A 17,398-nucleotide genomic window follows, 5' to 3' on the forward strand; every position below is an offset into this window, starting at 1 on the left:
TTAGCAATGGTTTTCACATGACAATAATCACAACTTGGAATAATTTGGAAAACCCCTTTGATTCTTTTGATTGGTGGACCCTCATGAATTAAAGGAATATAAACAATCAGACTTTATGACCACTTTTTTTTGCATCTCTCTTGTTTACCATACCAATCTGAATGAATTGTGCTTTAGTGCTCCTGGTTTCTGTAAAATAAACTGAACGATGAAATTGTGGAGAATCTAAACGATCTAACCATGTATAACATGTCCATATTGACAAAAGTTTAAACATTCATATCTTCATGATTGATGCCAAGCCGCTTAAAACTAAACTTAAGCGGGTCGCCGGCGGGCAGTTGGGCCTCGAGAGGTTAAGTTAAGACACTGGCCGATCTCCGACAATGAAATGTGATACAAGGAAATATTTTTACAAACTAAAACATCTGCTGTACACATCAGGTATTGGTGTCAGTCCAACTGAACCAAAGGGCAGGAGCTTTTTTCAAGGCTTCTTGTTTTGCACCAAATTGTGACCATTAAACAAGGAAGCCTCCATCATCGAAGAAGCAGAAATACCACTTACTCCACCTCAGCTAATTAGTCCACAATGCAATGTATCCTCAACACATGATATGCTTTAAATAAGGTCTGTGTGAGTCACTCTTTCTCAACTGGGATTGCTCTCTTCACCACCTACATGTTCCAAATGCAACAAGCTCATAAAAAAGGCCTACTAGGAAATGCAGGAAGTCACAACAAAATTGCTCATGTCGAAGGGAAGAGTAAAAATATCACAAATTGATTATACATAGCAACTTATATGTCTGTATCAAAGCATAGATCTCCTTTTAGGATCAAATCACACCTACTGTAGCTTTGGTATAAATGAAAAACAGCATGTTATACAGTCAACTCCATACAGTATGCAGCAGGAAGATCAAAGGTTCCCTATTAAAATGTGTGCAATGGCCATAGAGAGTTAACATCAACTTTAGTTCATCGCTGAGAGTAAAATCTATTCATTATTCAATATTTCCTTTATTTCTCTCTGGATATTTTTGCTGCAACCAGGCTGGCGGTTAATGCGTAATTTGCAATTTCCTGCAACAGTGTCTTTAGAGGGGAAATATGAGATACGGTGTTTGGAAACGAGAAGGTTGATGAACCGGCAGGGAGCAAGACGTACAGTGGGACGGAGGGGATGGAGGGATACTGTGAGAAAAAAACAACAACAACAGACAGTTGTGAAGGTGGAGAAAGAAAAGGACAGGACTGGAGACAGAGAGTGAAAAATAGGGAAAAGATTAACAGGAGCACCAAGAGGCTGAAGCAGAATGACGCATGACGATGATGGGCCAAGAAAGCAAACAAAATGTTATCTCCCTGTGTTTGAGCACATGTACGTGTATGGTATGCACGTAAACTGGGGGAGAGCTAACTCTAAACTGTAAAGAAAGAATGTGCAAGAAAGCACAATAGAGAGAGATAGGGATGAGAAATGTGTGTTAAAAAAAAAAACACTAAAAGGAGATGGAGTGCGAGCAGGACGTGGAGTAATCAGTGTCTATTTCCTGAGAGTAATAATCTCATTTCATCCATTTCCATGGAGCATAGATACTGTAGGTGACAGCGTCTATGAAAAGGTGAGCAATTGGGGGAGTTTTGGAAATGTTTTTTTTACTTGCAGCCACAAGGATCCTCAGAAGGTAGATATCACACAAACCTTTAGGTATATCTCACAAATATATAGAGAAACAAAATGTCAGTACTTAAACACAGTATCCTTAACATTATATGTCCAAAATACCAAAATATGTGGCCATGGTCGACTAGTGTTGATCCACAGTCCCACCAGCTGGAACTCTGTGTCCCCGTTAATACGGATTTCTGCTTAGGAGTTATAAAAGCAAACAAAAAAAAAACAAACAAACACATTATTCTCAACACATCTCTCTCCAGATAAGGGAATATGTAGAAGTACACTGAGTTTCCCAGGCTTGCAGCCACACACCCTACGGTATTTCCATTCTTATCTCTTTTTTCCCAAAGATGCTTTATATAATTTGTTGAATTTGAGGTTGCACCTTTGTATATTTTGTCTATAGTTTATTTGTTACTTTCACCATTACAAGCACCTATGAATATGACAAAAAATGTGCCTGTAAATAAATCATGTCTAATCATAGGAACCTATGATTTCCGCGATGCAGAAAACACGGACGGAATCACGGGATTTGATACTAAAAATGAAATCAACTGTCAAATGCGGATTATTGTGGAAGTTGCCAAAATGTGAATGCAATTCATAAAAATCTGGGTTTTCCCTTCCACTATAAGTGTTTTTTTCACAGCACCTAAGCCGAATGAAGAGAGAAAACTATGCTGCTATGTTTTGGTGTCATTTACGGGCACGCTGCTTCTGTCCTCTGCTCGCTGATGCATCGCTGTTTAGTTTAGTTTATTACAGGATCCCTATTAGCTGGGCTCGAAAGCACAGCTAGTCTTCTTGGGGTCCACAGATGCATGGACCTGTGAGGAGTCTGTCAGGAAGCTACAGCCAATGAGAGCGCAAGACATGGGTTGAGGAGAAACCTGGGGGAGGGGTCACCTGTTAATCATCCAAAAAACTGAGGAATTCGATCGGTATCGGGACTGAAAAAGTTGGATCGATGCATCCCTTCCAAATTGTGAATATTACACAAGGAAATCTCGTTCATGGAAGAAGCAAAGACACCACCTACTCCACCTCAGCTAATTAGTCCAAAATGCAATGTAGCATCAACACATGATGTGCTTTAAAGCACTTTCTTTGATAAAAAAAAAAAATGGTGCAATGTTGTGTTCCATCAAATTGATTGATATTCATTACATTTGGAATATTTTCGTATTGAAATGTTGAAATGTTATTCATCCACTACATGATTAGACACTCTTTCTGATGACAAAATGTGCTTAAATCATAAAACACAGAATGAAAACAAGAATTTTGGTAAAAAATCTGGACCTAGGCTCAAATTCTGAAACTTAAACTTCCAATGAGATACAATTTTATGGAAAGAGGCTAGTCCAAGTTGGGTAGAATAAAGATCAGGTGAGTAGATAATAACGTGAAAACGCAAATTCGTTTGAACACCACTAATTTCTTTAACGCATTAACGCAACTTGCAATTTTTAGGTTGTAATATCAGTCTTAAAGCTAGAGTGATGGCACCATATGAAACCAGACAGCAGCTGTTGTTGCCTGTTGGGCTTGAGTTTGCCATGTTATGATTTGAGCATATTTTTTATGCTAAATGCAGAACCTGTGAGGGTTTCTGGACAATATTTTTAATTATTTTGAGTTGTTAATTAATCTCCAATAATAGATATATACATACATTTGCATAAAGCAAGTATATTTGCACACTTCTATGTTGATAAGAGTATTAAATACTTGACAAATCTCCCTTTAAGGTACATTTTGAACAAATAAAAAAATCAATCTATCAATCGTGATAAACTATGGACAATCATGCGATTAAATATTTGAATCGATTGACAGCCATCGTTCAATAATTGACTTACAGGCTAATAGGCTTGTTAGTTTAACTTGTTTGTTAAGCCCTTTATTCTATGGTGGGCTGACAGCTGGGAGAGTTAAGTGTATGGAAATGACATCATGACAGTCTAAAGCTGACTAAATAAATGAACAGAAAGACAAACACACATATGTGTATAAAAAAGATAATCAAACACATAAACATAATGTTAGTGTTGGAGTCTATCAACCTTAAAAATATGTTTTTGCCTGCAGTGTTGGGCAAAGAAGTACGAAGCAAGTCGCAGAGGGGTGTATCTGTGAGAGTAACTTCACATTTTGAAATACTGCGGAGTTGCTCGCAGTCTCTTTAAGTTTTCAAATGGTCGTCTGTTTGTGGAACTTGCTGAGTGTTTATCATATTATCCTCTGTTCTCTACAGAGGAGTGGGCCCTCTAAACACCAAACTGTGGTTAGCTACAACTAACTGGCAGATCCGTTTTCTCTATGTGTGTGTGTGTGACAGCATGTGTGTGTGTGTGTTCTGTCTGCTGTGTTTTTTCCACAACTTTGGGATGAGATCTGAGAGGAAACGGACAGATTTCCATCTGTCTGCTTCATTTGCAAAAAAAAAGCCTTCTTGCGATTCAAATATATGCTTTAGCCACCTCTCTCTTGCCCTCCCTCTCTCTCTCTTTCTCTCTCTCTCCATCTCTTCCGTCTCTCCATCTCTCCTTTCTATCCAAGTGGCATCTGTGGATGACCAGGGCATCAAGAGTCTCAGGGGCTGAAGGAGGAATAGGGGGAGCAGGAGGGAAAAAGAAAAAGAAAGGAGAGAGAGAGAGAGGGAGAGAGAGAGAGAGAGAGAGAGAGAGAAAGAGGGAGCAAGCGCCTCTCACTTCATATTTCCCCAGCACCACCCCGGCGTGCCAGCCAGCCTGCAGTCTGTTCTCCTTTGAGCTTTCTATTCTACCACAGAACAGAAAAAAAATCAATTCATATTTCCATAATCCACACTCCTGTCTGTCTGCATGTCTTTTGCCTCCCCCCCTCCTTCCATCCCTCTCTCCCCCCCCCCTCTCCCCTGGGGTAGACTAACCCCTCCACCCCGATCCTACGGCCTACAAATGTCATTACGCTGAGCAACAATAACGGCCTAAACAAAAGGAGGCCTTGCTCTGAGCTCTGAGCCCCTCTGCGGAGACTGTTGGCTGCTGCTGCCATATGCTGGCCAGCTCGGGCCACAGAAAGAGACGTAGACCGTGGCTACAGAGGACTCCAGCCTTCAGCCCCACAAAAGAGGAAAGGAGCCCTAATCCTGGTAATGAGGCCCGTGAATACAGCCTTTATGTATACGGGGGAAAGGGCCAATCCCTCTGTACACAGCACGCTAACTAGCCATCTTAAGGGCCATCTTATCCACACAAACGATCTGGTCGACAACTGAATGAAAGAAAAGTAAGGTTGTGGGGGGGCTAAAAAACAGAGACATGTCAGAGAGGAAGGATGAGGCACAACACATACACTATGTTTACACTATTTTTTTTCATCTCTCCTGGGTTCAGCTGCTCTTTTTTACTCCGTTTCCATCACTTCCTGTGCCTACCTCTGCACAGTCTGTAATTTCTTGCTCACACTCTGGTTCCCTCACTCCCTCTACCTCTTACTCTGATTGCATGCTCTGGTTCTTGTGGGGCAGGCAGACATCGCCTGGAGCATCTTTCTACAAGCCCGTTTATTCCTCAAAGTGGATCAGAGAGGCAGGAGAGCTGTTTAAAAGCACTGGCTTGGCTGCTGTGTTGAGAGATAGTTAGCCTATGCACATATTGTTGTCCTTCTCTCTATTCTAGATGTCCATTTTTTCCCTTCAGCTTATCGACGGGCTGCTGCAGTCATCTGTCCAGCAAATTGCTCCAGGACCTGTTTTTTGTGCTGTGGCCACTTTGGGAACAGAAACAATATGTTGCATGTCTCCTTTTTTTCCTGTCTTCTCTAATTCTTAGACTAACTAACTGCTACTGGTGGGAAAACAATCAATTCACCTACAGAATGTATCGCGATTTTTTTTTTTTTACTATTTTGAATACATTTTTTTAAAGATTATTTTTGGGTTTGATAGTGAGAGAGAGATAGTTATGAAAGGGGGAGAGAGAGGGGTTGACATGTAGCAAAGGGCCACAGGATGGATTTGAACCCTGGGCCGCTGCGGTAAGGACTCAGCCTTGGTACATGGGGCGCCCGCTCTACTAAGTGAGCTACAGTGACGCCCCTAAAATCAATTTTTTAATGCCAGAATCAATATATTTGCTTCATCTGAGTCAATGCGGAGGGAGAAGTAAGTTTTATTGTTGTAGTCAGAGTAATGTGATGTCATATCCATTCTGTATCCATCACTCAAAACAAACAGTATAGCCGGCCGTAGTGAGCAGAAACCGGCAGATAAGTCAGAGCAGAAAACGACGGAGTGTCCTCGTGGATAGGACCTGCACCCTCACATTTAAATCCAACGTGGTAAACACTACACATACAGTAAAGTATGGAAACACTTTGGGTTTCACACATTGCCAGAAAAAGCAGAGTTAGACATCACGGCTAAAGCTGCATGCTACCTCTGTCATGGACAGGAAACGTTATCGTATTGTGGTAACGTGCGGTCAAGCCAACCGTCACTCGCATCTTCGTGGTCAAATTAGCCAACGCTACAACTGTAGAGCACCCATATACTGACATTTATGTTAAATGCAGTCAAACAGCCCCGATGGAGCTGACCATGGATGTATAAAAAAATATAGACACGTGTGACTACGTCCGGTTTTCAAAATAAGGTGTTAACAAAGGGAACTGTATACAAAATACATATATAGAAATAAGATAGATTGGATTGTGTTCACCAGAAGTATATAACATTACATGTCCCTTATAAATTAAATAGAAAATACCACTAATTTGTGAGGGAAATGTCTGTATTCTTGTAATTTTGGGTTGCTAGAAAAAAATAAATAAATAATGCCTGACAATGATTGATATATCTGACTTCAGGACATCTCTGACTACATACATGCTGAAACTCAAACATTTTTACTGTATTAATTTAGATATTTTCCGAAGTAAAAGTCCCTAGAAGTGTATGAATCAACTTTTCCCCATGGTCTAGTGTTAATAAAGTTAACAAAAATCGCAATAAATCATAATATACCAAGTATCGTGATAGTATCGACTCGGGAGATAGGTGTATCATCCCAGCCCCAACACACACTGCAGCAGAGAGCAGGAGTCATCACATGTTGGAGCAACAACAGGAGAACGAGTCAAACTAATCTACCTTACAGAGTGATGTGCACAGCGCAAAGATTAATACGCATATTATTACAGACTGTGTGATTGTTTTGATCAAGTTGGATCTAGACTGTGCGTCTTTGAAGGTGAAGCCAGAGAGAAATAACAAAGACGCCCTGCTGAGGTGGTGTATTTTTCTAAGGGTAAAGAGCAAGGCTTTTAAATAAAAGGGATATCAATTCAATTTAAATTATTCAAAAGATCTTTTTGCATATGTGTGTGCACATTGTCCCCCTGAGACAGCTGATACGATTTGTGATCGTCTTGATGGATAATTTGAGTTTAAGACAATTTACATAGTTTTGGGCATCATTTCTATCGTTAGCAATAACATCACAAGTTAACTGATGTGACATTGGATGGGGAAATAAACATTTGATAAGCACATAGACAACCGACTGGATAAACAAACCCCCAGGAAGAGATCACTAGGGATGCACCAATCTAACTTTATCTCCGGATAATAATTTCAATACTACTAACTGAGAGTTTCAACCAATACTGAACCGACACCAGTGCTCTCTTTTTCTTAAAATTTAAAATCAGTAAACCTCAATGTGTGGAAACTTATTGGATTCATTTTTATGCAAGGTAACAGGAGGCCAGGAATTTGGCGCTGAATTTGACTTATCTTACTTCTCTTATTAACTGCACTTATCATAGAAACTGTATTTAATGTGGATCGGTCATTTCATGGCTGATACCCGATCTGCTTAATAAGCCAGTATTGGCCTTGATAGCAGTCTGCCAAATTGAATCCGTGTGCATCCCTCGAGAAAAACAAAGGTGAATCGAAAAATATTACCCAAACTAGAAGTTGTAAATAGACATACTTCCTGATTACACTTTGACCTACTGTACTTAGTTGTGCACACATGCATAATAAGGGAATATAGCAGAACGTTTGGGTAGACTTACTTTCAGTTTCATCTCCAAATAAAGTGGTTTTGATAATCTGGCTTTTTGTTTACAACCTGTGATCGTCAGTCTGCTTGTGTTTCTTGCAACAATATTTCACAGGTCTCAGCTACTTCTTTGATGAGTATAATGCTAATTTATAATCAATAGAACCACATGATAACCAAATATACACAAATAAGACCCCAGTTGTAATATACTGGAATCATCCTTTAAACCATGTCCTCGTCAAAAAATGTGATTCTTCAATAACACAGACTAGTGGGAGACACTGAGGTGTGGATATAACCCTGCAATACTTACCACTGACTGGTTTGGGAAGAACATGGTGTTCCAAAAAGTATTGCAAAACAGCTGCAGATTTTGCTTTCAGATTGAAAATGAACCCGATAATGCTATAAATGTGAAACAATGGGAAGCAGACGCAGAAGCACAATGAGAGAGAAAGCAAGAGATACAAACAGAGAGAGAGAGAGAGAGAGAGAGAGAAAGAGGGGATAACAGAGGTGTGCATTCCTGTCACGGTTGCATGATAATTACTGATTCGTCGGTTATTGAAGACCTGCTCACTGCTTTTCATTACCAGCAACAGACGTACAATGAGACAGAGAGAGACAGAGGAGGAGGAGGAGGAGGAGGAGGAGAGAAGGAGAGGAAGCGCTGATAGGGATGAGGAGGAGAGTGGTGGTGGTGGTGGTGGTGGTGATAGGTGTTGGGGGGGAGGTTACCACGGGATGGCAGGGTGAGTGAGGGCATTAGGCAAGGAAGGGAGATGGGAGAGGAGGAGGAGGAGGTAGAGGTTGTCTGTAACGGTGAACGAATGAGAGAGAGAGAGGGAGAGGAAGAGAGTGAGAAAAGAATGAAAAAGCAGAGTGTGTTCCAACCTGGTCGGTGTGGTCCTGGGGGAAGCTCCACAGCACGGTTGGATCTAGAGGTAATTGACAGACAGCATTAATCAGCGGGTGAGAAACACACCGTCTTCGCTAGCTGCCTCAGAACACATACATATTAATGAGAGGGGTGGGGGCAAGGGTGGCTGCTGCGAGTCTATGCACGCACACACACACACACACGTACACTTATATACTCACTTACACACACACACACATACAGAGCAGCGCACAGTGAAAGACAAGAGAGAGAGAGAGAGAGTGTCTAGGCGGTATGTGCTGTAAATATGCTAATCTATATTCTCAGTGTAGATATGATAGCTTATATTATTCACCAAATCATGCACGTTTAAGAAAGTCGCAGCAACACATACTCTAGTTTATTTGCTTAATTATTCCTACATTGATACAAGCCTGGCTGTTTGCTGGAGGGATGTAAAACCTAAGATAAAAGGTTTGTCATTATAACGGGGGGGATTGTGATTTTGTTTCTCTGCAGTAAATACTGTAACATTGTTGATTGTTATATGATTTTCAGACCGACAGGAAATTAACCAATTCTGATTTTGTCAATTAACAGTTAAGTTATATACAGAATATTAGCTGGGTTTAAAAACCTTCAAAAATGCCATTATAAATGGAATACTTTGGGGCTTTAGGCTGCTGATCAGACTAAATAAGACATATTTTTTGCTTTGGTAAGCTGTGATGGGCATTTCTCATTCTTTTTGACATTTTATAGGCTACATACTAATTGATTAATCAAAAAGAGAGCTGATTAATCACCACTAAAATAATCATTAAGTTGCAGAAAACCTAGAATGGTCATTCTTGTTTAAAGAGTGTGCTCCAACGACATTCAGAATGTATAACAGATTAATGTTTTATATAAATAATAAAAGGCGTAGAGTACAAGAAATACATCAGCATTATTCTCTTACTGATAGTTTGATATTATAGTAGGCAACAGGACAAATATACCAAACTGCACAAAATAACCATGTAATTCTTCGTAATAAGCAGCCAGCCTACCGGCGCCTTAGTGTCACTCTTGCAACGTGTGTTTGCAGCTTTCTTAAAGCTCCCAAACCAAAACATGAGACCTGGCTTCTCGCAGGCTTCTACCATGTGGTTGAAAGGAAGCAGCCGCCGAGCCATAGCCTGAACACAGGGGTCTCTGGTAAACACGGCTTCCACGGCTTCAAGGTCACCCTGTGACCTCGGCAGGAACAGCGAGAGTTTGAAGAGACGAGCTCACGCATGCCAGGTTCACTGTCATGGACATACAAAAGACCAACAGGCTCATGAACACACCCCCTGTCTACCTCTGTCTAAACAACGCTGGCTGAGAGAGTGAATCTGGAGGCACCAAACCTTTTGATAACATAGATAACTGCGAGTTCAACAGGTATAACAGGTTAATTGAAAGATACATGACCATTTTAACACAGGCTAAATTTGGATATGATCCTGTCCTACGCATATGTCCAAAAAGATTAATGTAGACATTTATGAAGCCAGAGGAGAGGACCCCTACCTTAGTAAAGAGGACATGCAATAACACACAATGTGTGGAGTATAGCTTCATGGCTAACACACCAGGCTGCCTGGGAGAGAGCGGCACACAATGGACAAACGGATGACGGGACGCAGCAGAATCCATCATGCCTTACATAATCCTGTTGGATAATTTCATGGGCCCCATCTTGAAAAGAGCGGCACGGAAAAAAAGCAGCCGAGCTCAAAGCTCTACACACCAACTCCGACCGCCGCCCCCCCTTCTGCCTACCCTATGATCTGCCACAGTTAGGGCTATTTTATGCTGATTTACTGGGTGAGAGGATGGGAACTGCTGCTGGAGTGTGATACAGGACGGAAGAAAGGGGACAGGAAGAGAAGAGGGCAGGGGGGGTCCAGTATTTGGAACTTTTGGCACCCATGCCTACTTTACGCAGTGATTGGCCAGGTGTACACAGGTATGGAAATATGGGGAGCTTCAAGAGCACTGCAAAGACTGCAAACTGTGTCAGTGTCCATGTTCATGGCTGACACAATGGGCCTCTATGTTGACAATACAGACAAGAGGAGTGTTACTGGATTCAAGATCAAGTTCTGATAGCGGCTGAAACACAATAGCACATATTTTGACTTGTCAAGCAGGAAAAGCACAGGTGTTCTCTAGCTTTTAATTTATCTCTTGTATCAGTGATTACAGTATGCTGAACAGCTGAATGACGCACATTTAAAGCTGGTAACTTTAGTAAATTATTTTTATAAAACGGTCACTATATGCTGTCAGTACATGAGACACATAATCTAATAAAAAATAATGTGCCTCTGTGTCCTCCGGTGCTCCTAATGGCATCTGCAAGATTTCACAGTGTCGAAGGAAAACAACCAATCAGAGCTGAGCTGAAGCCTGCCGTCTCTGAGGAGCTGTCAATCACTGCTCACAGAACTTGTGAACTCTGATCAAACGGTCAAACTAGGCAGCGCTGATGAAATATGAACCAATACTATGTTACTATAATGCCTATTTCTCACCTCAAATGTTTTCAGAATCATCTTGTAGTGTACTGTTTAGCTGTAAAATGAGAAAGTTTGGCTCAACTGTTTTCAACATGGTTACATTAGGAGCATTAGGAGCAATAGGAAGAGGCAGAGGAACATGGTTTTCTCACAGATTATCTGTCGCATGTACTACTGTCAGGATATAGTGACAGTTTTATTAAAATAAATATCATATTTGCTCAAAGTTCCTCGGCTGCAGCTTTAAGTGTAGCTGCTCTAATGAAGTATTTACTACTCAGATTTTCTGACATGGTGAGACAAAACATACAAAATAAAAGCGGAGAAAGAGGTGGAGGGGAGGAGGGACTTTAGTGCGGTGTTAACAATTGTTGATAAAATGATTAGAGGAACAATAGAACAAAATAATAGATGAAAATCTTCAAATCAATTATCCCAAAAGATGTTATACTTTGACTGTTGGTAAAACCAAGTAACAAAATAACTTCAGTTTTGGCTGGGATAACTTTTTGGCAATAGCAATGAAAGAGTCGACCGATACAAGATCATGCCCCATGACTAAATGGATTTGAAATCGCCACTCCTTTTCCAAAACATTTTGTGTACTCGAGTATTGAGTCACACAGAGTGAGAGTGGTGTAGAGAGAGAGAGAGAGAGAGAGAGAATAAAGAGAGTAAAGGAGGCAGAAAACAGTGAGCTGTAACAAAACACTGAGGACGTGTGAGAACTTCAGAGCACTACCAAACACCTTCCTTTATCATTCATATCTCCTCTTTCCTCTGCATCCTTTCCTTTCCATCAAACAGACTCTTATTGTTTCTGTTCTGCTCCATCTCCACATTTCTCTGCCAATCATTTTGCCTCTTGCTTCTTTTTTTTCCACTATCCATTCCTCTTGTTTTTCCCCCCTCTTAGGCCTCATTTACGGTCCTTCTTCACATGCTTGCCTCATTTTTTTTCTATTTCTTCCACAACCTTTCTTGCTCTTCATCCCGCCCTCCCCTGCAGCTCTCTGTCCTCTTCACTTCTGCACCCCCTCTCTCTTTTTTTCCACTCTTTTGCGTTCGTATACCCCTCCCTTCGGACGTGCTGGGCGTGTGGTGGACGCAAGAGGGGGCCTGAAGGGGGTTAAGGCTGAAAGTTGAAGGTTACAGAGGTGAAGAGGACCCCTGCTGTTCCGCCGGGGGACACAAATGTCACCATGACAGATCCTCCACCGGTTAATCCACCCTCCCCTCCTTGAAACACACACACACACACACACACACACACACTAGAGCTCCATGGCACTGACCAAAAAAAATACATTTCATTTCTGAATACTGCAACTGTCAACTGTTCCATATGCAAAAAAGCCTCTACTAAACCATTTTCTTTTCAGCACATAAAAACATTTGAGGTGCAAATGACATGCTCGTAATTTCCTCCATTTAAATGTCGTCAAAATGTGTCATTACTTGGTTGCTTTGGAAGCCATGAGTGCACAGCAAATACATTTCTGTCTGCAGCCTCTGTGGATTTCGACCTTTCTTCGGGATGTTGCATTTTCAAAACACAGGCGGTGGATTTTACTAGTACATTGTATGAATGTTTTGTGGCTTGCTCACAAGGTCATAAAACATTTTCTGCATGTAACAGACAATGGTAGCTGTCAGTTACAATAAAAAATGACAAAGTTAGAGACACGGGGGTCTGGAGGACACCAGCAATGCCATATGCAAGCACACACACACACACACACATACACCCACATACAGCTAATAACAATGTATAAATGCAGTGCCTTGTTCATGGACACTCAAATCAGGTTTGACAAGTAAGGGATAATGTACAGCGGGCCGGTCATTGTTGTGAAATAACCCCCGACAGGACGATGCTGCACCCCGTCGTAAAGTGGAGGGGTCTTGCATCGCCCTGAAGGGGTTTCTTTCACAACAATGACCCGCTAGCTGTACATTATCCCACTTATTACACTGCTACTTACTTAAGAAATCAATAATTTGACACAAATATGGTCCTCCAGAGTCCGACAGCACCCATAGCAATGGTCTGTTATACATAGCAACGGTCTGCTATAAAGAAATAACTGTAGAACGCGGTGATTGACCAATCAGAATCAAGTATTCAACAAAGCTGTATAATAAATGCCAATAATGCATTGTAGCATTTGACATTTTTCTGAGACTAACCAAACACTGCTCTTTCATACACCTGCCTACATTGCCTGCTACCTATTTGTTCAGACATCTGTCTTGCCAACCGTGTTCTGTTAGGCCTGCCAGCATGATACATTGCTTTGTTCATCAGATGCCCCCACAATACGATATTATCACGATACTTAAGTCACAATACGATCTTATTGTGATTTTAAACATTTTGCGATATGCTGAGTATTGCGATATATTGTGATTTATTACTTTTTTTTCAACTGAAAATTATGCAGTTTGTCAAAATCTGTTTTATCTAATAAGATACAGTTTTTGCTCATGTTCATTTCAGAGTTTTCATTCACCTATCTTGAGGTGAAAGGTCAAGGGACCCCTTTGAAAATGGCCATGCCAGTTTTTCCTCACCAAAATTTTGCATAAATTTGAAGCATTAACAGCGTTCTTCCCGACAAGCTAACATGACAAACTAATAGGACATGGTACCAATGGATTCCTTAGGTTTTCTAATTTCATATGATGCCATTATCTTCACTCTAGCTTTAAGAATGAGCCGGCTACAACCTCTGAAAGAAAGGATAGCGGCCAGGTCGGATTGTTAAGAGGTTAATAGTTAAATTCTAATAAAAGATCGATACTTGACGTCCGTGTATCGATACAATATTGCCACACAAAATATCGCGATACTGCGCTGAATTGATTTTTTCGCCACCCCTAGTAGGCATCAGCCTCTCCTTCACTTATCTCAAAAATGCAAAGGTTTCAAAATGTGTTTATTGCATTTCCTACTGTTGACAAAATCTATAAAGAGCTGTTGCAAACCGTATAAAAACAGTCTACTTGATGTGACACCAGTGGCAGCTGGAGTGACAAGGGGAAAACAACCTATAGCATATTTCACCCCAGTGGAGTATAAACAGATCCAGTGGGTGAGAATTGAATTGAAATCACCTATCCAGAGTTAGATTCCTCTATTCACACCCCGGGTAATGGAGGTGAGGCAAATGTGACGAAAAAGCTCAAAGAGTGACCGTCGGTCTCTGTTTGCAAAGTGTCTGTGTACCGCACAAGTACATGTGTGTTTACAGATAGATAACACGCTCAGGAGTGAATATTTACTGTACAGTAGCATGTCCATTGATCTCTGAGGGCTTCAAGCGTGGCTGACCTCCAACAGTCACGATGGGGGCAGCGTGCGGGAAGCCCCTGAGCCGTGACACAGATACCGGGGAGGGGGGGGGGGGCGGTGCTGGTGGATGTGGTGAAAAATCAATGTTTTGGCTATTCCTGAGACGCCCGTCTTTAAAAGTCGGAGGAGGAGAGGGAGCGAGGAGAAAGGAGGGTTAATAGGTGAAGGGTGTTGGGAACTGAGAGCGGGGCAACAGGGAAAGAGTGGGAGGAGGAAGGATGAGGTGAGGAAAGGAATGGATGGAGAGTGGGAGGTAGAACTCTGCGTCTCTCAACTGACACACCACTCCCTGCCTACCTACTCAGGTGGATCATTAAATGTGATGGGATTAAACAGAATAAATTAGCAAGATATATGTTCATAAGCCTACCCCTTCATCTCTTATTTCTTCTATTCGCTGCATAAATCTACTGGCTCTTCCAAGTAGGCTAAAAATGAAAAATGCTGGCATCGTCATCTTGGCATAAATCTACGCTTCTTGGGATTTCCAAGTAGGCTAAAAAGAAGCTGTTGGCAGAGGATGCCATTCCTAATGCTGCTGGCTGGAAAAGAAAAAGTTGGCGCACCACACCAGTGTGTCAGAAACCTCGCACTGCCCGGCGCTGCACGGCAAGTTATTCAACTACAAGCCACTTTGTCACTTAACTAAAAAAGTAGAATCCAACTTATTTACTTTGATGGCATAAAGCTTTATAAAAAATAGCCTTTGCAAACTACTGGGAATGCATATGATAAACTTGACATACACCCACATTGCACATTGTTTCTATAGGATCACCTTAGCAGCTCAATAACGGCGGCCTGAATGCACGTTTCTGGCTTTAAGACTGGGAGAGATTTCAGTAAAACACAAAAAGAGCCTAACCCTAAATCCAGTGTGAATACACATTTAGATGAAAGCCTCTAGTTTATAATTCTCTATACTATGTGAATCAAACACAGACTTAGAGCCCTCATGGCCATCCAATGTTCTAAAGGCATCAAAAATGCACTTTTTTCACCTTATTCCACGAACGACTGAATGTGTGTTGCGAGTGAATAGGGGGCCTGTTTGTTAAGAGAGGCCAAATCCCATATGGTGAACAGCAGCTCCTCTGGTGAGAAGAGAGGCTGTGAAAGCCACCGGCAGCCCCTCTCCTCCATCCGTGCTCCAGAGATGAAGGGATGTAGCGCCTGCCTCTCCTTGTTCCTCCTTTCTCTCGCTCCCTTTGCCTCCTCTCCTCCCTCTTTCTTGGCCAGGGGTTAAACTGCTGCACTCTAACCTCCTTGGCAGCGATTTCATTCACTCCGTTTCTCTCGCTCGCTCTCTCATCTCTGAGAGAGATTTATTTCACAGTATGTAGTGGATTAGGCCCCCCTCGCACGCCCTCGGACAAAAGCATTGTTTTAGCACTGGCCTGTTCGCTGTAACGGGAGGAAGCTACCGCTACTAAGCATCCACAATACGGTCATTGTGGGCACAGGGCTGGAAGGACCCTGCCTCGGAGGCCGTCTAGACTTTGAGCCTGGGCCGATCGGAGAAACAGAGGGAGAAAATCCCATCAGGCAGTGGAGTGAAAGTTAACTAAGGTAACCTGCTGTGAACCTGATGAAGATGTCAAGCCAACATATGGTAAAAAATGTCTATTGTCAGAACAAGGAGCTTTCTTTCCTCTGAGGGAGGGTACGGTGGAGGAGGAGGAGGAGAGGAGGGGAGGCTAAAGAAGACTGAGGGGGTTGCACAACCTAAAGGAAGGAATAACTGTGGTGGTCATCGGTTTACTTCTGGATCAGTAGCCTTATTCTGGCCGGGAGGAGGCCCAACCTCAACGCTCACAATTAAAGGAGTAAGCAGATTAACTGGCATCTTTCAAAGGCCAGCAGAAAGAAAACACACTCACAGACGTTTAAAACATTTTTTTCTTTCCCTTTTTGCCTATCAACGTCCCAGGCTGCACACTGCAAATGGCATTACATTTCATGCTGATTTAGTGAGCAGGGGTTTTCAGAAAAGGAACTTCTTAAACGATGATATGGTCCTTGAGTTTACTGGTACTGATTGGTCACACTATGTTGTTACAAATGAGAACTGGGGACTGACAGAAAGCCTGAGGTTAGTCAGAAACTACCCGGATTAAATCAGATCAGATTTGTGTTTGATATTGAATTGGTATCTAGATCTTAACTGTAACAGAAAATGAACACAAAACACTATAAAGTGTATATAATTTCTTATAAAAAAGGCACGAGCAAATACATCATCACTTTGGTCTAGATTAGGTCTGGAAATAGGTCTAAATTTGCAAAGGAACGATGCGTTTTAATTCCAATGCTTGAAAATTTGAATAATACAAAAAGAAAACAACCTCTAAAGGTAGAACCTCCTTTACCAGCCAAAAAAAAATCAACTGGCAGGCTTCACATGTGAGAGATGCTGGCCTGGGGGATTTCTAAGCCATTTCTACAGCAGCTACATCTGAAAAAAAGATAAACAACAGCCTCAGCCACTGGAAGGAGAAGAAAGAAAGAGCTGCATGGAGATGATGTGACCCTATTAATGCCACATTAGTTGTTCCGTCTTCCCAGAAAACTGCTTCAGTGGGATGAGCTGAGAGAGAGAGAGAGAGGCAGAAAGAGAGAAGTGAAAGCGATACTGTCTCCAGGCTAGTTGGGATGCAACCCAATTTCACAGCTTCACGAATGAGTGGCACAGCATATGGATGCAACCTTTGTGACAGCCTCTGTGTATCACCACATATCAGCGTTGATATTCCCAGTCAGATTCCATACTGGTCCAACATTATGTCAAACAGCGGCTTCGCATGACTGCATCTTCAACACAGCACACAGACAGCATGTTTGTTGGGGGGGTGTTAGCCTCCGAAGCTA

General features: G+C 41.8%; 1 protein-coding gene across 3 annotated transcripts in view; it reads right to left on the reverse strand.

Moving 5' to 3' along the window:
* dennd1b (DENN/MADD domain containing 1B) overlaps positions 1–17,398 on the reverse strand; it is a 131,332-nt gene that overhangs the window by 93,819 nt on the left and 20,115 nt on the right. For all 3 annotated transcript variants that reach the window (XM_074634768.1, XM_074634770.1, XM_074634771.1), the window contains exon 3: positions 8,641–8,684. In XM_074634768.1, the coding sequence (XP_074490869.1) occupies positions 8,641–8,684 (44 nt within the window). The remainder of the gene's footprint in view (positions 1–8,640; positions 8,685–17,398) is intronic.

The sequence above is a fragment of the Sebastes fasciatus genome, chromosome 5 (genome assembly GCF_043250625.1).
Source record: "Sebastes fasciatus isolate fSebFas1 chromosome 5, fSebFas1.pri, whole genome shotgun sequence".
In the NCBI taxonomy this organism is placed as follows: domain Eukaryota; kingdom Metazoa; phylum Chordata; class Actinopteri; order Perciformes; family Sebastidae; genus Sebastes; species Sebastes fasciatus.